Raw genomic sequence first — 15912 nt, forward strand, 5'->3', positions numbered from 1 at the left:
CAAATGGATTTACTGAACTCTTACGGAAAGAATTTACATGATTTAGTAAAATAAATCTGCAATGAGGTCTCCTTAGCTTCCACCACACATTATTATCATTATCATTATTATTACGGACCATGAATTAGTAAAGTGGCATTGCCTAATTAAAATGAGAAACGGGTGTTGTCATGCTCCTGCAAATGAAATAATGAACATGGATAAGGAGAGAATTGAAATATCCCCAAACAGAATTGGGTTTTTACTGCCATCTTCAGCAATATCTTGGTTACTGACAGGGTGCTCCAGATCTAATTATGCAGATCCAGATCGTCTGGATGACATTGATTTATGCGGGGACGATTCCAGTTCGGCGCGAAGACGATTCTTCATGTCGTCAGTTCGCACACTTCTTGATAGTCCGTGAGTTTTCGGGTGATTTTCTATGTAATAAACTTAATAAGTTATAGTGTAATGAAAATTGCATAATTAGATCTGGACCACCCTATACAGCTGCAATAAGTTTATTAAAGAGCGGTCTGACAGTTGAGGAAGTTGAAAAAAGAAAACATTTTATCATGAAATCACTGTTGCTACTCTTGTATTTTTATTATTAGTGTAATAATTAGTGAACGATAGTATTGATCTTGTTTGCTTTAACAATCGACAAATGCCAGTATTTGTAGGTATTGTATAAGTATGTGTCAGCCAAAAAAGAAACCGATGGATGAGATTTGGTATGCACAGTTGTTAAATCAAGAAAGTTAAAACAATAACTACTTGGATTCTAAAAATGTCTGGCAGATCTTCCATACTGATCTTAATAAAATGACATTTAATAGTAGGACATAGTGTTAGGATGCGCAATCCATACATTTTGTATCTGTAATATGAATAAATTACAATAAAAATGTGGATGCCTATTTTTCAGTAGCTGAATGATGCTCTTCAATCGTCATACTAACAATCACGGGGCCTGTGTTCTAAGATGAATACCCGACCCACCCATTTTCAAAAGAGGCTAATCACGAAAACGTCATAGCCAATCCGGATGCGAGGCAGAAACCAACCCTGAGTGGGACGCTGTTTAAAACAGTTTCCACCCTAACACAAGTACAGAATGCCAAGATCACGAAGAAAACAGGAGTTTTGAGTTCCACAACTTAAGATTAACATTTTTAATCATTTCAGGTTGGGTTTTAAAAATACATAATTAATCGCTTACCTTTACACTTTTGTTACGATGCTACATGAATTACTAGCTTTTAAAGTCCCAAAACTATCCACACCTTAACACATTTACGCAGGTCACCATTGAGTAATTCTGTTAATTCCTGTTACACAATCACTGAGGACTTCCTTAAAACATCCCCTTTAAGAAAGTCATTTTTGGTCACGTGTGCAAGCCACGTGACACGCCGAATATGAAACGCTTCCTAAGTACATTTTGTTGTGTTCAAAAGCGTGACAGTAAAGCCCAAAGCTAGAGTATTCCTAAATTTAAGGTATTTGGCATTTTGTTATATCCCTTTGTGACGTGATGGCACGTTTCGCTGGAATCGTAAGGCAGATTTGTTTGGCAAAGTGAATCTTTATAAGCCAAATGAATATTGGAATTTCTAAGTATTACTATATGGGGTCTTGTTCAATTTCAGGATATAGTACAATGTTAAGTTATTCATTCGGACTGTAAAGTATTCAGTATTTACTTCTATGTACAGGTATGCTGTCGCACACTCGTGCTATGTAGAGAAAGTCTGGTGTTGAGAACTTTATCGTTGCATTTTTTTAAATTTAGTTCATATGGGAAAAATTGAAAAGAGATGTTCGTTTTTCGAGCCATACCCTAAGCAATCTGTATATTTGCTTTTCTCCTCGCTAAGCCTTTTACAAACTGTGTAATCCTACATTGAGAAAGTTAGGCCAGCATTTGTAGAATCTGCATGAATCCCACTTGTGTCTCTAGTCCGGTGAGTGTGTGTTTGCGCGTGTGCCCGTCTTCAGTCATGAACTGGCCAGATTGACTTCGCTCCTGAATTAAATGGTATTAGAAAATTAATTTTCAAAAAAACACTAAACGAAACCTGTACATTTTTTTTAACCTATACAGATTAGAGGCTCAGATCAGAGATCTCCTTTGTTTACATTCATTCTAATTTCTTCTTCTTATTATTATTATTCATTATTCATTGTGTTTTTGTCATATATTTATTAGAAATTTTACATTTTAAGTATAATAGTTCCAGTGCTAATAACATCCATCCATCCATTTCTTTCCCCACTATCTACCAATAATAAGTTTTTATTTCCAGTTTATATCGTGCACGTAAAGATCCAGGCACGTTTTTCTTTTATCTTTTTGGTTGTTTTGGCTGTACATTAGATTCAGTATTAGTTTTGATAACACAACTTGACAGTGTCAAATTGTAGGGTTTTGTGAAAGCAGTCCAACTATAGTCTTCCCTTCAGTGTGCTGTATTACTGTATTTAATGTAGATTGAAAGTATGATTGGATAAACTGAAATTTGAATGCATTGACTTACCGTTTCCTTTCCTGCATTCTTTCATTTGCAGATGACCCAGCCTTTCTCAGTGATGGCAACTTCTTATTACATTTTTGGCAGTGGCATGTAGACTGGAGGGCAAATTTCATGTGGTCCCCCACTTTTTTGATAGTTTTATTATTAATCTAGCCACATTACCTGAATAAATGTAGACATATTTGATATCTCTCAACCTATGTCTACATTCGCTGCCTTTCCTCGTATCCTTGTGGGTCTGAACGTCTCTTGACCAGTGCCACATCTCTCCTGCGCATTTACGTAAAGGGTGCTTCTCAGACCCTGTCTTTTCAAGGCACCTTGCTGTCTGCTTTTATACTTTATATGTTTGAAGGCAACTCTCAACATACCTGTTGAGACTCGGTCATAAAGTTTGAGGCATCTTTGTCACCTCCTGTCTGGTTATAGTCATGTGTCTGACACTTACACTTCTTCATTCAATTGTGTCACCAACGCCGAAGTGACCAATCAGATTGCTCCGTGGGACAGGACACTTTCACAGTTGTACCCTTTTTTTAATTGTTTCTGTATATAGTACGTTGGTGGATAGTGAGTTCTACTTTGTTAATATGTATCTGTTATATCAAACATCATGCTTGTGTGCTAAGGTAAAATGTTGAAACATTTTGGCAATGAGGTATTTTAGGTATATGTCCCATGATCATGGAATGTTCTATCAAGTTGTGTTTAAAAAAATTTGGATTTATTGGATTCTTAAATGGCCTTTGAGTACTTGCTTTTTTAATCTAGAAAATATTTTTTATTCTTCTGTGCTATTTCATTTAAATGTTATTGTTAAATTTGCATTCTGCTCAGATAATTGTTGCTTATTTTAGGAGAGAAATCCCTCAAACAACTTGTTTGAGTTATATTTTTCATCTGGCAGTGGTACTAGCTTTAATAGTGAACTTTTTGTACTCAACTTTGAATTTTGTTCTCTGCTGCTTCTTAACTTTGTACTCTCTAATCCCTCAATTGAAATATATTATGGTTTGCATTTCCATGCTGCATTAAATAAAGTATGCTTGCCAAATAAATAATTCATGATTCTTGCAACCTAATTGTTTTATTTCTATACTACATTCAATTTTACACCTGTCTGGTTATCAAGCTTTAAGTGCAAGTTGCTTGTAGATGTATATTAGCATTTTGTTCCTTACATTGTCTTGCATTCAGCAAGCTAATTCTGTCTGCAGCTGTCACATATTTGTGTTGCCTTCTCATATATATCCAGCGTATACAGTAGGTAAACCATGATCTCCTTTGTTTACATTCATTCTAATTTCTTTTATAATTTCTTTTTCTTTATCTGTGAAGAAAGTTATAAACTGTTTGAAGTATGTACAATGAAATTGTTTATCTCTTATATTTCATGCAACATATTATCAGTATGTGATTTTTGGAAAAGGAACCACACCAGATTCTTTAAATACAGAGTTATTACTTTTAAAGTACTGTATATTGGAAAATTTGTATTTTCTTATAGAGTGCTTGGCTGAATTTACAGTTCAGGAATGTGATTTTATTACAATTGTTAAATAATGCTACTGAAGTAAATGGCTATTTTGAATATTTTGATACATTTTACATACATTTTCTTTTTTTTTTGCAGTATTCTTTTCCCTATGCATAATTAGAATGGATGAAGGAAAATATAGCCCAAGTTGCAGTTTTTCAAAATCCAGTATTAATGACCATATTGGTTTCATTGGATCAATAAAAAAACACTTTGAGGACTTTGTGGTGACTGAAATTAGCTTAAATGGCAATCTGGATACAATTACAGATTCCCACAGTGAAGTTCCAGAAAGCAGTGAAATGCAGAATTGCAACAACAAGCAAAGGGCAAAGATGCAACATTTGGAAGATCTAGGAAGTCCAGGTGAAAATGTGGAAATCTCCAACACAGACCTACAACCATTTCAGATATATGATACTGCATTACCATCTGAAGATGTCTTAGATTTAGACTTTGTTTTAGGTGATGCAGTAAGTGAGGCTGTTGTGCAATTTGCAATGTTGTTAAAAAGTCAAAATTGCAAATCAGATATACCTCAACATCTTTCTCTTGGATTCTTTCCAGACAAGAATCAGAGAGCAATAATTCACCGTGCTATAAGGCAAAGATTTCCATTTCTCATGACTATTACGAACCAGAATGAAATAGTTGTGAAAGAAGACCCCTGTTATAAGGAACTGCGTCATTTGGTTTCAGAAGAAGAATCGGATAAATTCTTTCAATTTCTAGATAGTAAAATCAAGAATTCCACCTTTACTTTTCAAAATGATGATAATAAGGAACACAGAAAAGCTATTCATCACTTTCTTAATAAAAATTTTGGAAAACTTGTAGAAACGAAAAGCTTTATGATTGTAGATGAGTGTGGTCATCACAGTTCTGCGGTTAATGTGAGGTTTCGGGAAAAAAATAAGCCTTCCAGGAAAAGGACATCCGCTCAGTCTCAAGAAGATGATATGACATATACAGGTACTAATTCATATAATTATGCCCTATGTTTTGTTAATATTATTTTATATTAGTAATGGTTATTTGAACTTTTTAACAGTGAAGTTCAAAATATTCACATCGACTTTACTCATGTGCATTAATTAGTTTTCTTTATTACCAGTGACCTGACAACACCCTTTTGCTGACTCATGAATACACTCATACTTCATGGCTTGCCTTCAAAACAGATACATGAAGTGTGATAATACATCCAGAGGATTTCCCTGATTAAGCCATGAAGCGCAATGTCAATTTTATTGATTGTGTAGGGCTGTGTAATTTGTATCACTATGTTACTTGTAATGTTAGGAACTGATTGATGACCAAACACATTTTTTTGTTTTGTTTTCATTTTTAAAAATGACTTGCCATTACTTGTGCTTTATGCCTCTCTAAATGATCTTTATATGGCAGTACAGATTACATAAATGAATAGATTTGTGATTTGCATCTTTTTTGTTTATATACACACACACACAAACATACACACTAGCTGTGCTACCTTTCTAAGATGGGTTGAAAACTAAGTAATCAACATAGACCTGTGTTAACATTTCCAGTGCACCATGCAATGCATATGTCTGTGTTTTATACTATTTGGTATGAGATTTGTAAGAAGAGTGTTAATGTCTTTGATGTGCCATCTATTGGAATGGCAAATGCAAAGCATTTTATTACTAAAAATGGTTGTGATGTGATATCTTTTGAAATGACAGAGACATAGCAAATGAACGGACACACAGATATGTATCCTGTTGTTAAGAGAGATTATATATGTTTATTTTATATATAAATATTTTAGGGCTGTGTGATGTCTTAAAGGTTCACATCATTATTTCAAAACATCAGCAATGTACAATATCATCGACTGTGTGGATTTAGAGATGCTTGTGGATTATAAATAGCTGCTCTATCCACGCACTGCATGTTGTGTCTACACAGATGTGGAGTGGGGCTTTGATTCATACACCTCCTGCTGTGAATATAGGCAACTTCACAACTAGTTCATTTGGACCATTTTTTTTTTTTTTTTTTAAACTGTTGTGGTTTGCGTTAAAGTTTGGTACATTTAGGTAGATGTGAATGCACAAGTTGCATTTTTATGTGGATGAAAACAACTGTACCGAAAGAGTGGTCTTGGTGCAGTACTAGGTGAACTCTGGAGTATTTCACATCAGGCATAAATGAGATACAACATGGGACCAATCTAACTACATGAAATACTGTGAAGTCTGGGTAAAATTCTGCATGCTGTGGTAGTCAAGTATTTGCTGTCAGTGATAAAGAATCTCATGCACAGCATAATGATTTGAGGCTTAACATGGAACATTAAAAACAATGAAGTACAAATCAATACACACATAGGTACAAATGTAACACAATTTGCTTAAAACATCTTTCACAATTAACAGTCAGTCAGAGCAAGCCAAGCACCTGTTTCAGGATCACCGCTTCTCTTGTTTGTGTGATCTGACTGCAGTTGTGAATTCACTTGTGATCAGATCAATCAGAACACATACAAAGATGGCAAGAAATGAACAGTAGTGCCCTGTAAGAGCAATTATCAAACCCCCTAATCTTATACTATGAAAGTAATGTGCAGGTGATATTTGGTGTCTTCGCAGTGTGCACAGTAACGTTGATATATGTAGTAAATGTTGAGTAAACATTCCAAAATTAATATTATTATGAAATATATACTAGAGTTAAGACAGTAGACCTATAATTTGAGATAAACTAAATGAAACATGTCTGCTACTTCTACTATCATAAAACTGAAGCATGTGGCATCAGCAGAGCTTCTTTCTTTTGTACACTCACTTATTTGAAAAATGTCCTTTTCGTACCAAAATAGTAGCTCACAATTTTCAGGTAGTCTTCCACTTGTCAAATATTAGACATTTTGGTGTGCAAACACAATTGTTATTGCCTCTCCATGCCTTTTCCCTGGAAAAAATGTTTCTGCCCAGTGAAAGATGTTCATGACATGGCCACAGGGTGTTTATTGATATGTTTAGTCTGCTTGAAAGTTTGCGGCATGAAACACAACCAAACTAACTGGAAACTGAAACAAAGTAATGAAGCATCATTGGATTCATCACAGAGCAAACAGCCTGAGTGTAAAAATGCCCTATGAGTGCCTAACAGCTTCCTTGTAAGGCATGTGAGATTGAAAAAAAAGAGACAGCTGCAGTGTGGCGCTTCGTGGAAATTTCTGCAAATTTTTGGAGCAATTCCAAAGATTTTCATGTACACTGACAATGTGGCCTGCCAATTAATGATGAATGATGTTATCAACCATTGTCTCATCCCCAATTTATTATGTATGTACAGTGGGTGTGAAAAACTATTTGCCCCCTTCCTGATTTCTTATTCTTTTGCATGTTTGTCACACAAAATGTTTCTGATCATCAAACACATTTAACCATTAGTCAAATATAACACAAGTAAACACAAAATGCAGTTTTTAAATGATGGTTTTATTATTTAGGGAGGAAAAAATCCAAACCTACATGGCCCTGTGTGAAAAGTAATTGCCCCTTGTTAAAAATAACCTAACTGTGGTGTATCACACCTGAGTTCAATTTCCGTAGCCACCCCCAGGCCTGATTACTGCCACACCTGTTTCAATCAAGAAATCACTTAAATAGGAGCTGCCTGATACAGAGAAGTAGACCAAAAGCACCTCAAAAGCTAGACATCATGCCAAGATCCAAAGAAATTCAGGAACAAATGAGAACAGAAGTAATTGAGATCTGTCAGTCTGGTAAAGGTTATAAAGCCATTTCTAAAGCTTTGGGACTGCAGTGAACCACAGTGAGAGCCATTATCCACAAATGGCAAAAACATGGAACAGTGGTGAACCTTCCCAGGAGTGGCCGGCCGACCAAAATTACCCCAAGAGCGCAGAGACAACTCATCCGAGAGGTCATAAAAGACACCAGGACAAGGTCTAAAGAACTGCAGGCCTCACTTGCCTCAATTAAGGTCAGTGTTCACGACTCCACCATAAGAAAGAGACTGGGCAAAAACGGTCTGCATGGCAGATTTCCAAGACGCAAACCACTGTTAAGCAAAAAGAACATTAGGGCTCGTCTCAAATTTGCTAAGAAACATCTCAGTGATTGTCAAGACTTTTGGGAAAATACCTTGTGGACTGATGAGACAAAAGTTGAACTTTTTGGAAGGCAAATGTCCCGTTACATCTGGCGTAAAAGGAACACAGCATTTCAGAAAAAGAACATCATACCAACTGTAAAATATGGTGGTGGTAGTGTGATGGTCTGGGGTTGTTTTGCTGCTTCAGGACCTGGAAGGCTTGCTGTGATAGATGGAACCATGAATTCTACTGTCTGCCAAAAAAATCCTGAAGGAGAATGTCTAAACCAGCTGGCCACACTCTCTCTAGCATCAAAATCTTCCATGCTCGACCTCAATGTGTCCAACAATCGTAATAAATGAACAATGAAACAGCAGAGAACCCGTGGATTAAATAAAAAGGCTGCTTGGTTGGCGAAGCAAGGAAAAAGGACTTTCTTATATGTCGTTCGTTTATAAAACAGTGCAGAAGCTGTGAGAAAGCTGCTTCCTTGGCGAAGCAAGGAAACGAATGAAGACACCGCAGCGAAGAATGGCCTTATATGGGCAGGCAGTCAATTACGTGGGAGGCGTGCTGATTTCCACAGCAGCCGCACTTATGAATATGATAAAACAGTGGAGAACCTATTCCTAAATAATTAAATGGGCAGGCTATTTCGTATCAGTGCAATACGCTGCTTGTTAAAACATATGACTCCCGCTCTTACGTGCAAGTCTGCGTTGATATTATGAACTATGGTATCTGTTCAAGTTATATTTAAATTTTAAATAGAAGGAATTTTTATTTAGTCGACAGAAATGTCTTTGGTAGGAATGTAAGTTAAATGTAGGCATCATTGCATACATTTTTCTTGACCATAGAAATGTAAAGAGTAAATTCGCCTTACATTCCAAACAAAGATATATGTGTTGACTAAATAGAACTTGAAAAGATATATTTTTTCGAATGTGATCGCGCAATTTAGATCGAGTTGACGCGCACATCACATCAAACCCAAGTGCTATTGTGGATTCGCCTGCGTGCCTCAATAAGTCACCCTCCCCTCGCTCTTACTTTTTTACCGTTCATCTAATGATTACACTGAGTATGGCTTTACCAAAACAATCATTGATAGCGAATAAAGTATCCATTATTCATAAAGCTTCAATTGGTAATCTGTCTTTCTGCGTTAACCTCATATTTTTTCATACGTCTCAAACCAAGGGGATGCGAGGGTAAAATGAATCGGGAAGCGCTGATATATATGTATGTGTGTGTATATGTAATGTATATTGAAATAGTTTTACTGTGAAATAATGCAGAGAGTTCACGACACGTGTTTCGCCCTAATTTTGAGGTGATCAGGCTTACATACTCAGTGCACCCCCTCTCGGGAATCGAACCTTGGACGTCGGCGCAAGAGACGAAGCCTCTTTCATTGCGCTACAGCGTGTGGTTTGTCTATTTGAGAGTATGTAGATCGCAGCTTTTACACTGTCTTCCTTTAGCGGGACATTGACTTTTTCCACCGTGTGATTTGTTTCCGCAGTAGTTGTACTTATGAATATGCTTGTATGTGTCAGATGCTTCATATGTTTTTGCTGCCTTCTCAATTGTGTAATTCGGTTTTTGTTCAGCACTCTTTGGAACTGTTGCTTTTTGTCTGTGCACTGCGTCAGTTAATGTGAGCCGCTCGGTGTACATGCATCGAAGGTTCCCAGCTGTGCTGGTGCCATGTCGTGCGATGTCCACGGCTGTATTTAATGTTAGCTAAGACCTGGCACCTAAAAGTTTGTCTCGCAGTTTCGCTGTGTTTGTGCCAAACACCACCCTGACCATCTCATCTTCGTCTACATAATGAATCATACCGTGAATATGTAGCGGCAGTGTTTCTATTGGATTGCCGCTGACGGACGGCCTTATTTGGGCAGGCACTAAATTACGTGGGAGGCATAACTCCGCCTCCTGCTGCCATCAAGCAGACGTCTATTATAGTATATGGATGGAAAAATAGGTTCCAGTTGTGACCATTACGCGTAGAATTTCTAAATGAAACCTGCCCAACTTTTGTAAGTAAGCTGTAAGGAATGAGCCTGCCAAATTTCAGCCTTCTACCTACACGGGAAGCTGGAGAATTAGTGATGAGTCAGTGAGTGAGTGAGTCAGTCAGTCAGTGAGTGAGTCAGTGAGGGCTTTGCCTTTTATTAGTATAGATACTAATAAAGGTGTGGCAGAAAAGTAACGAGACTGATTTTTTATTTACCAAAGTTTTTATTTTTTTCAAACATCAATGTTATCCCCTTCAAAATAGTTCCCTTGGGCAGCTACACACCGATGGAGACGTTGTTCCCACTGTTGGTAGCAGCGCTGGAAGTCTTCAACCTGTATGGTCTTCAGCATGTCCGTTACACTCTTTTGGATGTTTTCTAAAGTCCCGAAATGATGTCCTTTGAGGACATTTTTCAGTTTAGGAAAAAGGAAAAAGTCACACGGACTGAGGTCAGGTGAATAAGGGGGCTGGGGAACCACAGGAATGCCTTTTGAGGTCAAAAATTCTGTTATGGAGAGGGCAGTTTTTCGGCACCATTTTGGCACAGACCTTTCACATGTGCAAATGTTCAGTCAAAATTTGACGAACGGTAAATCTGTTCAAATTTAATTGTTCACTCAACATTCTTAATGTTAGACGACGGTCTGAGTGTTCACACGTTCGATGTTTTCATTGGTTTTCGAAGTTGAAGTCCTCCCTGAACGGTGTTCATCTTCAACGTGTTTTCTGCCTTCCAAAAATGATTTGTGCCAGCGAAAAACTTGAGCTCTGGATAAAGAATGTTCCCCATAGGCCTGTTTTAACTTTTCAAATGTCACACTTGCCGTTTAATGGCACAACATTGCTCCAAATTCCGCTGTTTCATTTTGCGTGATGCACAACCAAAAACACAACTTCGCTAATAGCAGTCACAAAAATCACGTAGTTAACGGAAGGAGTTGAAACTCGCACTGAGCTATGGGAGGGTACTGATACACGTGCTCTATCAAGGACAACAGCGCAGCGTTGCCAGATCGCTTGCAGTGTTGCCAGTCTCATTACTTTTCTGCCACACCTCGTATGTATATTTATACAGTGGGTACAGAAAGTATTCAGACCCCCTTCAATTTTTCACTCTTTGTTATATTGCAGCCATTTGCTAAAATCGTTTAAATTAATTTTTTTCCTCATCAATGTACACACAGCACCCTATATTGACAGACAAAAAAAATAATTTTTGAAATTGTTGCAGATTTATTAAAAAAGAAAAACTGAAATATCACATGGTCCTAAGTATTCAGACCCTCAGTATTTAGTGGAAGCACCCTTTTCAGCTAATACAGCCATGAGTCTTCTTGGGAAAGATGCAACAAGTTTTTCACACCTGGATTTGGGGATCCTCTGCCATTCCTCCTTGCAGATCCTCTCCAGTTCTGTCAGGTTGGATGGTAAACATTGGTGCACAGCCATTTTTAGGTCTCTCCAGAGATGCTCAATTGGGTTTAAGTCAGGGCTCTGGCTGGGCCATTCAAGAACAGTCACAGAGTTGTTGTGAAGCCACTCCTTCGTTATTTTAGCTGTGTGCTTAGGGTCATTGTCTTGTTGGAAGGTAAACCTTCGGCCCAGTCTGAGGTCCTTAGCACTCTGGAGAAGGTTTTTGTCCAGGATATCCCTGTACTTGGCCACATTCATCTTTCCCTCGATTGCAACCAGTTGTCCTGTCCCTGCAGCTGAAAAACACCCCCACAGCATGATGCTGCCACCGCCATGCTTCATTGTGGGGACTGTATTGTTAGTGATGAGCAGTGCCTGGTTGTCTCCACACATACCGCTTAGAATTAAGGCCAAAAAGTTCTATCTTGGTCTCATCAGACCAGAGAATCTTCAGGTGTCTTTTAGCAAACTCAATGCGGTCTGTCATGTGTCTTGCACTGAGGAGAAGCTTCCGACAGGCAACTCTGCCATAAAGCCCTGAATGGTGGAGGGCTGCGGTGATGGTTGACTTTCTACAACTTTCTCCCATCATCTGACTGCATCTTTTAGAGCTCAGCCAAAGTGATCTTTGAGTTCTTCTTTACCTCTCTCACCAAGGCTCTTTCCCCCGGTAGCTCAGCTTGGCCGGATGGCCAGCTCCAGGAAGGGTTCTGGTCGTCCCAAACGTCTTCCATTTAAGGATTATGGTTGCCACTGTGCTCTTGGGAACCTTAAGTGCAGCAGAAATTTTTTTGTAACCTTTTCCAGATCTGTGCCTTGCCACAATTCTGTCTCTGAGCTCTTCAGGCAGTTCCTTTGACCTCATGATTCTCATTTGCTCTGACATGCATTGTGAGCTGTAAGGTCTTATATAGACAGGTGTGTGGCTTTCCTAATCAAGTCCAATCAGTATAATCAAACACAGCTGGACTCAAATAAAGGTGATCTGAAGGATGAACATGTAAACTCCACACAAATATAAATATATGAGTGTCACAGCAAAGGGTCTGAATACTTAGGACCATGTGATATTTCAGTTTTTCTTTTTTAATAAATCTGCAACAATTTCAAAAATTCTTTTTTTTGTCTGTCAATATGGGGTGCTGTGTGTACATTAAAATCGGAAAAAAATTAATTTAAATGATTTTAGCCAATGGCTGCAATATAACAAAGAGTGAAAAATTGAAGGGGGTCTGAATGCTTCCGTACCCACTGTATATATATGTGTGTATATATAAATATATACATATATATATATATAGTGGTCCCCGGCCAGGATGACCAGAGGAGGGCTTGTGCCTCCTCCAGACCGCGAGGGGGCGTCCGTCCTGGTTATGTTGGGGGCCTCGGGTACAGGGCTTGGAAGCCCAGCCCTGTAGGGACCCGTGGCCACCGCCAGGCGGCGCCCCGATGCTGGAATATCCCGTGTGGTCCCCGGCCGGGGCTGGAGCCCGGCTGGGACGCCCAGGAGGAGGGCTTGTGCCTCCTCCAGACCACAAGGGGGCGATCGCCCTGGTTGTATTGGGGGCCACGGGTAGAGGGCTTGGAAGCCCAACCCTGTAGGGGCCCGTGGCCACCGCCAGGCGGCGCCCAGGTGCCTGAGGAACCCTGGAACCCAGCACTTCCGCCACACCAGGAAGTGCTGGGGGGAAGACGACGGGGGACACCAGGACGGCTTCCGGGTGCGCAGCCGGCACTTCTGCCACACTGGGGTGTGGCCAGGACTGATTGCCAGGAAGCAGCTGGAGCCCATCCGGGTTCCCATTTAAGGGGCCGCCTCCCTCCAGTCAGTAGTGGATGTCGGGTGGAAGAGGACAGAGCTGGAGAGAGGACGGGAGGCAGCCAGGAGAAAGACAGTGGAACTGTGAGGACTGTGCTTTGGGGAATCGGTGCTGGAGGCACTGGGGTTGAAAGTGCACGTAATTATTGTAAATATTAGTGAAAATAAACAGTGTGTGGTGTAACTTATGATGTCCGTCTGTCTGTGTCCGGTCCCAGTCCACTATATATATATATATATATATATATATATATATATATATATATATATATATTTATTATAAAAGACTCAATATGAGGCAGCAAAAAGGTTTGGGGTTTTCCGGCCCCGTATATTGTCTGCAATCCACAATTCAAAATAAAAAAAAAATCAGGTCAAAAGTATAAACAAACAGTTCATACGCGCGACGCCATTGTAGGCGTCGGCGGCCATTTTATAGAGGAGGAGCCGGAAGTGGAGGAATGCTGGGAAGGAGGCGTGAGGGATGACGGGACTGCTGACGTCAGGGAAGATGGCGGAGGAAGGGCGGAAGTGGACGTACTGCGGGAAAGGTCCTATGGCGGAGCGTCTTTAGTTCTGGAAAACAAAGGAGAAAGGTTAGTACCCGCCACTCCCTGCCAGCGAATGTCTTTCGATGCGTTTTAAGGTCCATTCGCGGCCTTCTACTTGCGCATGCGTGACAATATATACATATATATATATATCCATCCATCCATCCATTTTCCAACCCGCTGAATCCGAATACAGGGTCACGGGGGTCTGCTGGAGCCAATCCCAGCCAACACAGGGCACAAGGCAGGAACCAATCCTAGGCAGGGTGCCAACCCACCGCAGGACACACACAAACACACCCACACACCAAGCACAAACTAGGGCCAATTGGGAATCGCCAATGCACCTAACCTGCATGTCTTTGGAGTGTGGGAGGAAACCGGAGCGCCCGGAGGAAACCCACGCAGACACGGGAGAACATGCAAACTCCACGCAGGGAGGACCCGGGAAGCGAACCTGGGTCTCCTAACTGCGAGGCAGCAGCGCTACCACTGCGCCACCGTGCCGCCCGCCCTTATCTATACTAATAAAAGGCAAAGCCCTCACTCACTCACTCACTCATCACTAATTCTCCAACTTCCCGTGTAGGTAGAAGGCTGAAATTTGGCAGGCTCATTCCTTACAGCTTACTTACAAAAGTTGGACAGGTTTCATTTCAAATTCTACGCCTAATGGTCATAACTGGAAGGTATTTTTCTCCATTAACTGTAATGGAGTAGAGCTGCAAAGACGTAGGGGGCGGAGTTTCGTGTGACATCATCACGCCTCCCACGTAATCACGTGAACTGACTGTCAACGCAGTACGTAGAAAACCAGAAAGACCTACAAAAAGCGCTTAAGAAAACATGCATTATATAATTGAGAAGGCAGCGAAACAATAAGAAGCGAGCGAGTGGCATATACTACCATATTCATGAGTGCTGCTACCTCGGAAAGAAAGCAAGGTGTAAACCTAAACTTTAAATTAAGTTCATAGACAGGCTACCGCTGGCGTTTCACATGCCCACAGGTAATGCGGGATACAAGTTTAATGAGAGGACGCAGGATATAAACGAGAGTTTTGATCACTTTGTAACTAAGTTAAAATTGTAGGTGAAGGGGTGTGCTTATGCAAATTCCGAGAGACTGTGTTTGTGGGGGATTGACAGTTAAGGCGGGTGGGGGAGTCACGTCATCATCTCCCCTCCCATTTACCTCAAGTTAATATACACGCTGTCTCTAGAGTTTCAACACACTGAATCCTCCAGGCACTACTTACAAAAGGTCACATTGACAATCGTGTTATGCTATTTTTAAAATCTTTCCTTTTCTTAGCACAAGCACAGCTGAGAAGCTTCGATGCATGTGCTCCATAACGCGTTGAAAAATAATGCATTTAATCACACTTTGCATTACAAGCAAAGGGAGTCTTTTGTCAATGCATGATTTCCTGGTACACCGATTACATTGATCAGCGCATCCCGATTCATTTTACCCTCGCACCACCTTAGTTTGAGAAGAAGTATGAAAAAATATGAGGTTAACACAGAAAAACAGATCACCAATTCAAGCTTTATGAATAATCGATTCGCCATCAATAATTGTTTTGGTAAAGCCATCCTCCTTCCATTTTATAATTTTTCCGCCACTAGCCATGATTAAATGAACGGTAAAAAAGTAAGAGCGAAGCGAGGGTGACTTATTTAGGCAGGAATATATATGATAGCAACACTCATGACAATGTCAATCATGTTACGTTATTATTAAAATGTTTCCTTTTCTTTTCATTACTTCTTTAACACACTACTTCTCTGCTGCGTAGCTGGTATTTTGCTATATATATAATATATGAATTACCTCCAAAGAGCGCTGAGACTTTTGATATCATGAACGTGTGTACAAAGGGGTCTCCTGCCCAGCAAAACTCGAGCAGCCAGCGCGCGCATAGCTTTGCCGGCCTTTGAGACGCTG

The 15912-nt window shown here is 39.9% G+C and overlaps 2 protein-coding genes across 3 annotated transcripts in view; one reads left to right on the forward strand and one right to left on the reverse strand.

Annotated features, from left to right (window-relative positions):
* irak4 (interleukin-1 receptor-associated kinase 4) overlaps positions 1 to 1328 on the reverse strand; it is a 73550-nt gene extending 72222 nt beyond the window's left edge. Inside the window, exon 1 of the mRNA XM_039760892.1 lies at positions 1205 to 1328. The gene's annotated coding sequence lies outside the window, so the exon portion shown is untranslated. The remainder of the gene's footprint in view (positions 1 to 1204) is intronic.
* pus7l (pseudouridine synthase 7 like) overlaps positions 1108 to 15912 on the forward strand; it is a 54771-nt gene continuing 39966 nt past the window's right edge. Inside the window, exons 1-2 of one of the 2 annotated variants that reach the window (XM_039760891.1) lie at positions 1108 to 1170; positions 4153 to 5028. In XM_039760891.1, the coding sequence (XP_039616825.1) occupies positions 4179 to 5028 (850 nt within the window). In that variant the 5' untranslated portion in view covers positions 1108 to 1170; positions 4153 to 4178. Of the gene's footprint in view, positions 1171 to 1392; positions 1485 to 4152; positions 5029 to 15912 lie in introns of those variants that run through there. The other variant, XM_039760889.1, reaches the window with a different exon arrangement.

The sequence above is a fragment of the Polypterus senegalus genome, chromosome 8, assembly GCF_016835505.1.
Source record: "Polypterus senegalus isolate Bchr_013 chromosome 8, ASM1683550v1, whole genome shotgun sequence".
Classification (NCBI taxonomy): Eukaryota; Metazoa; Chordata; class Cladistia; order Polypteriformes; family Polypteridae; genus Polypterus; species Polypterus senegalus.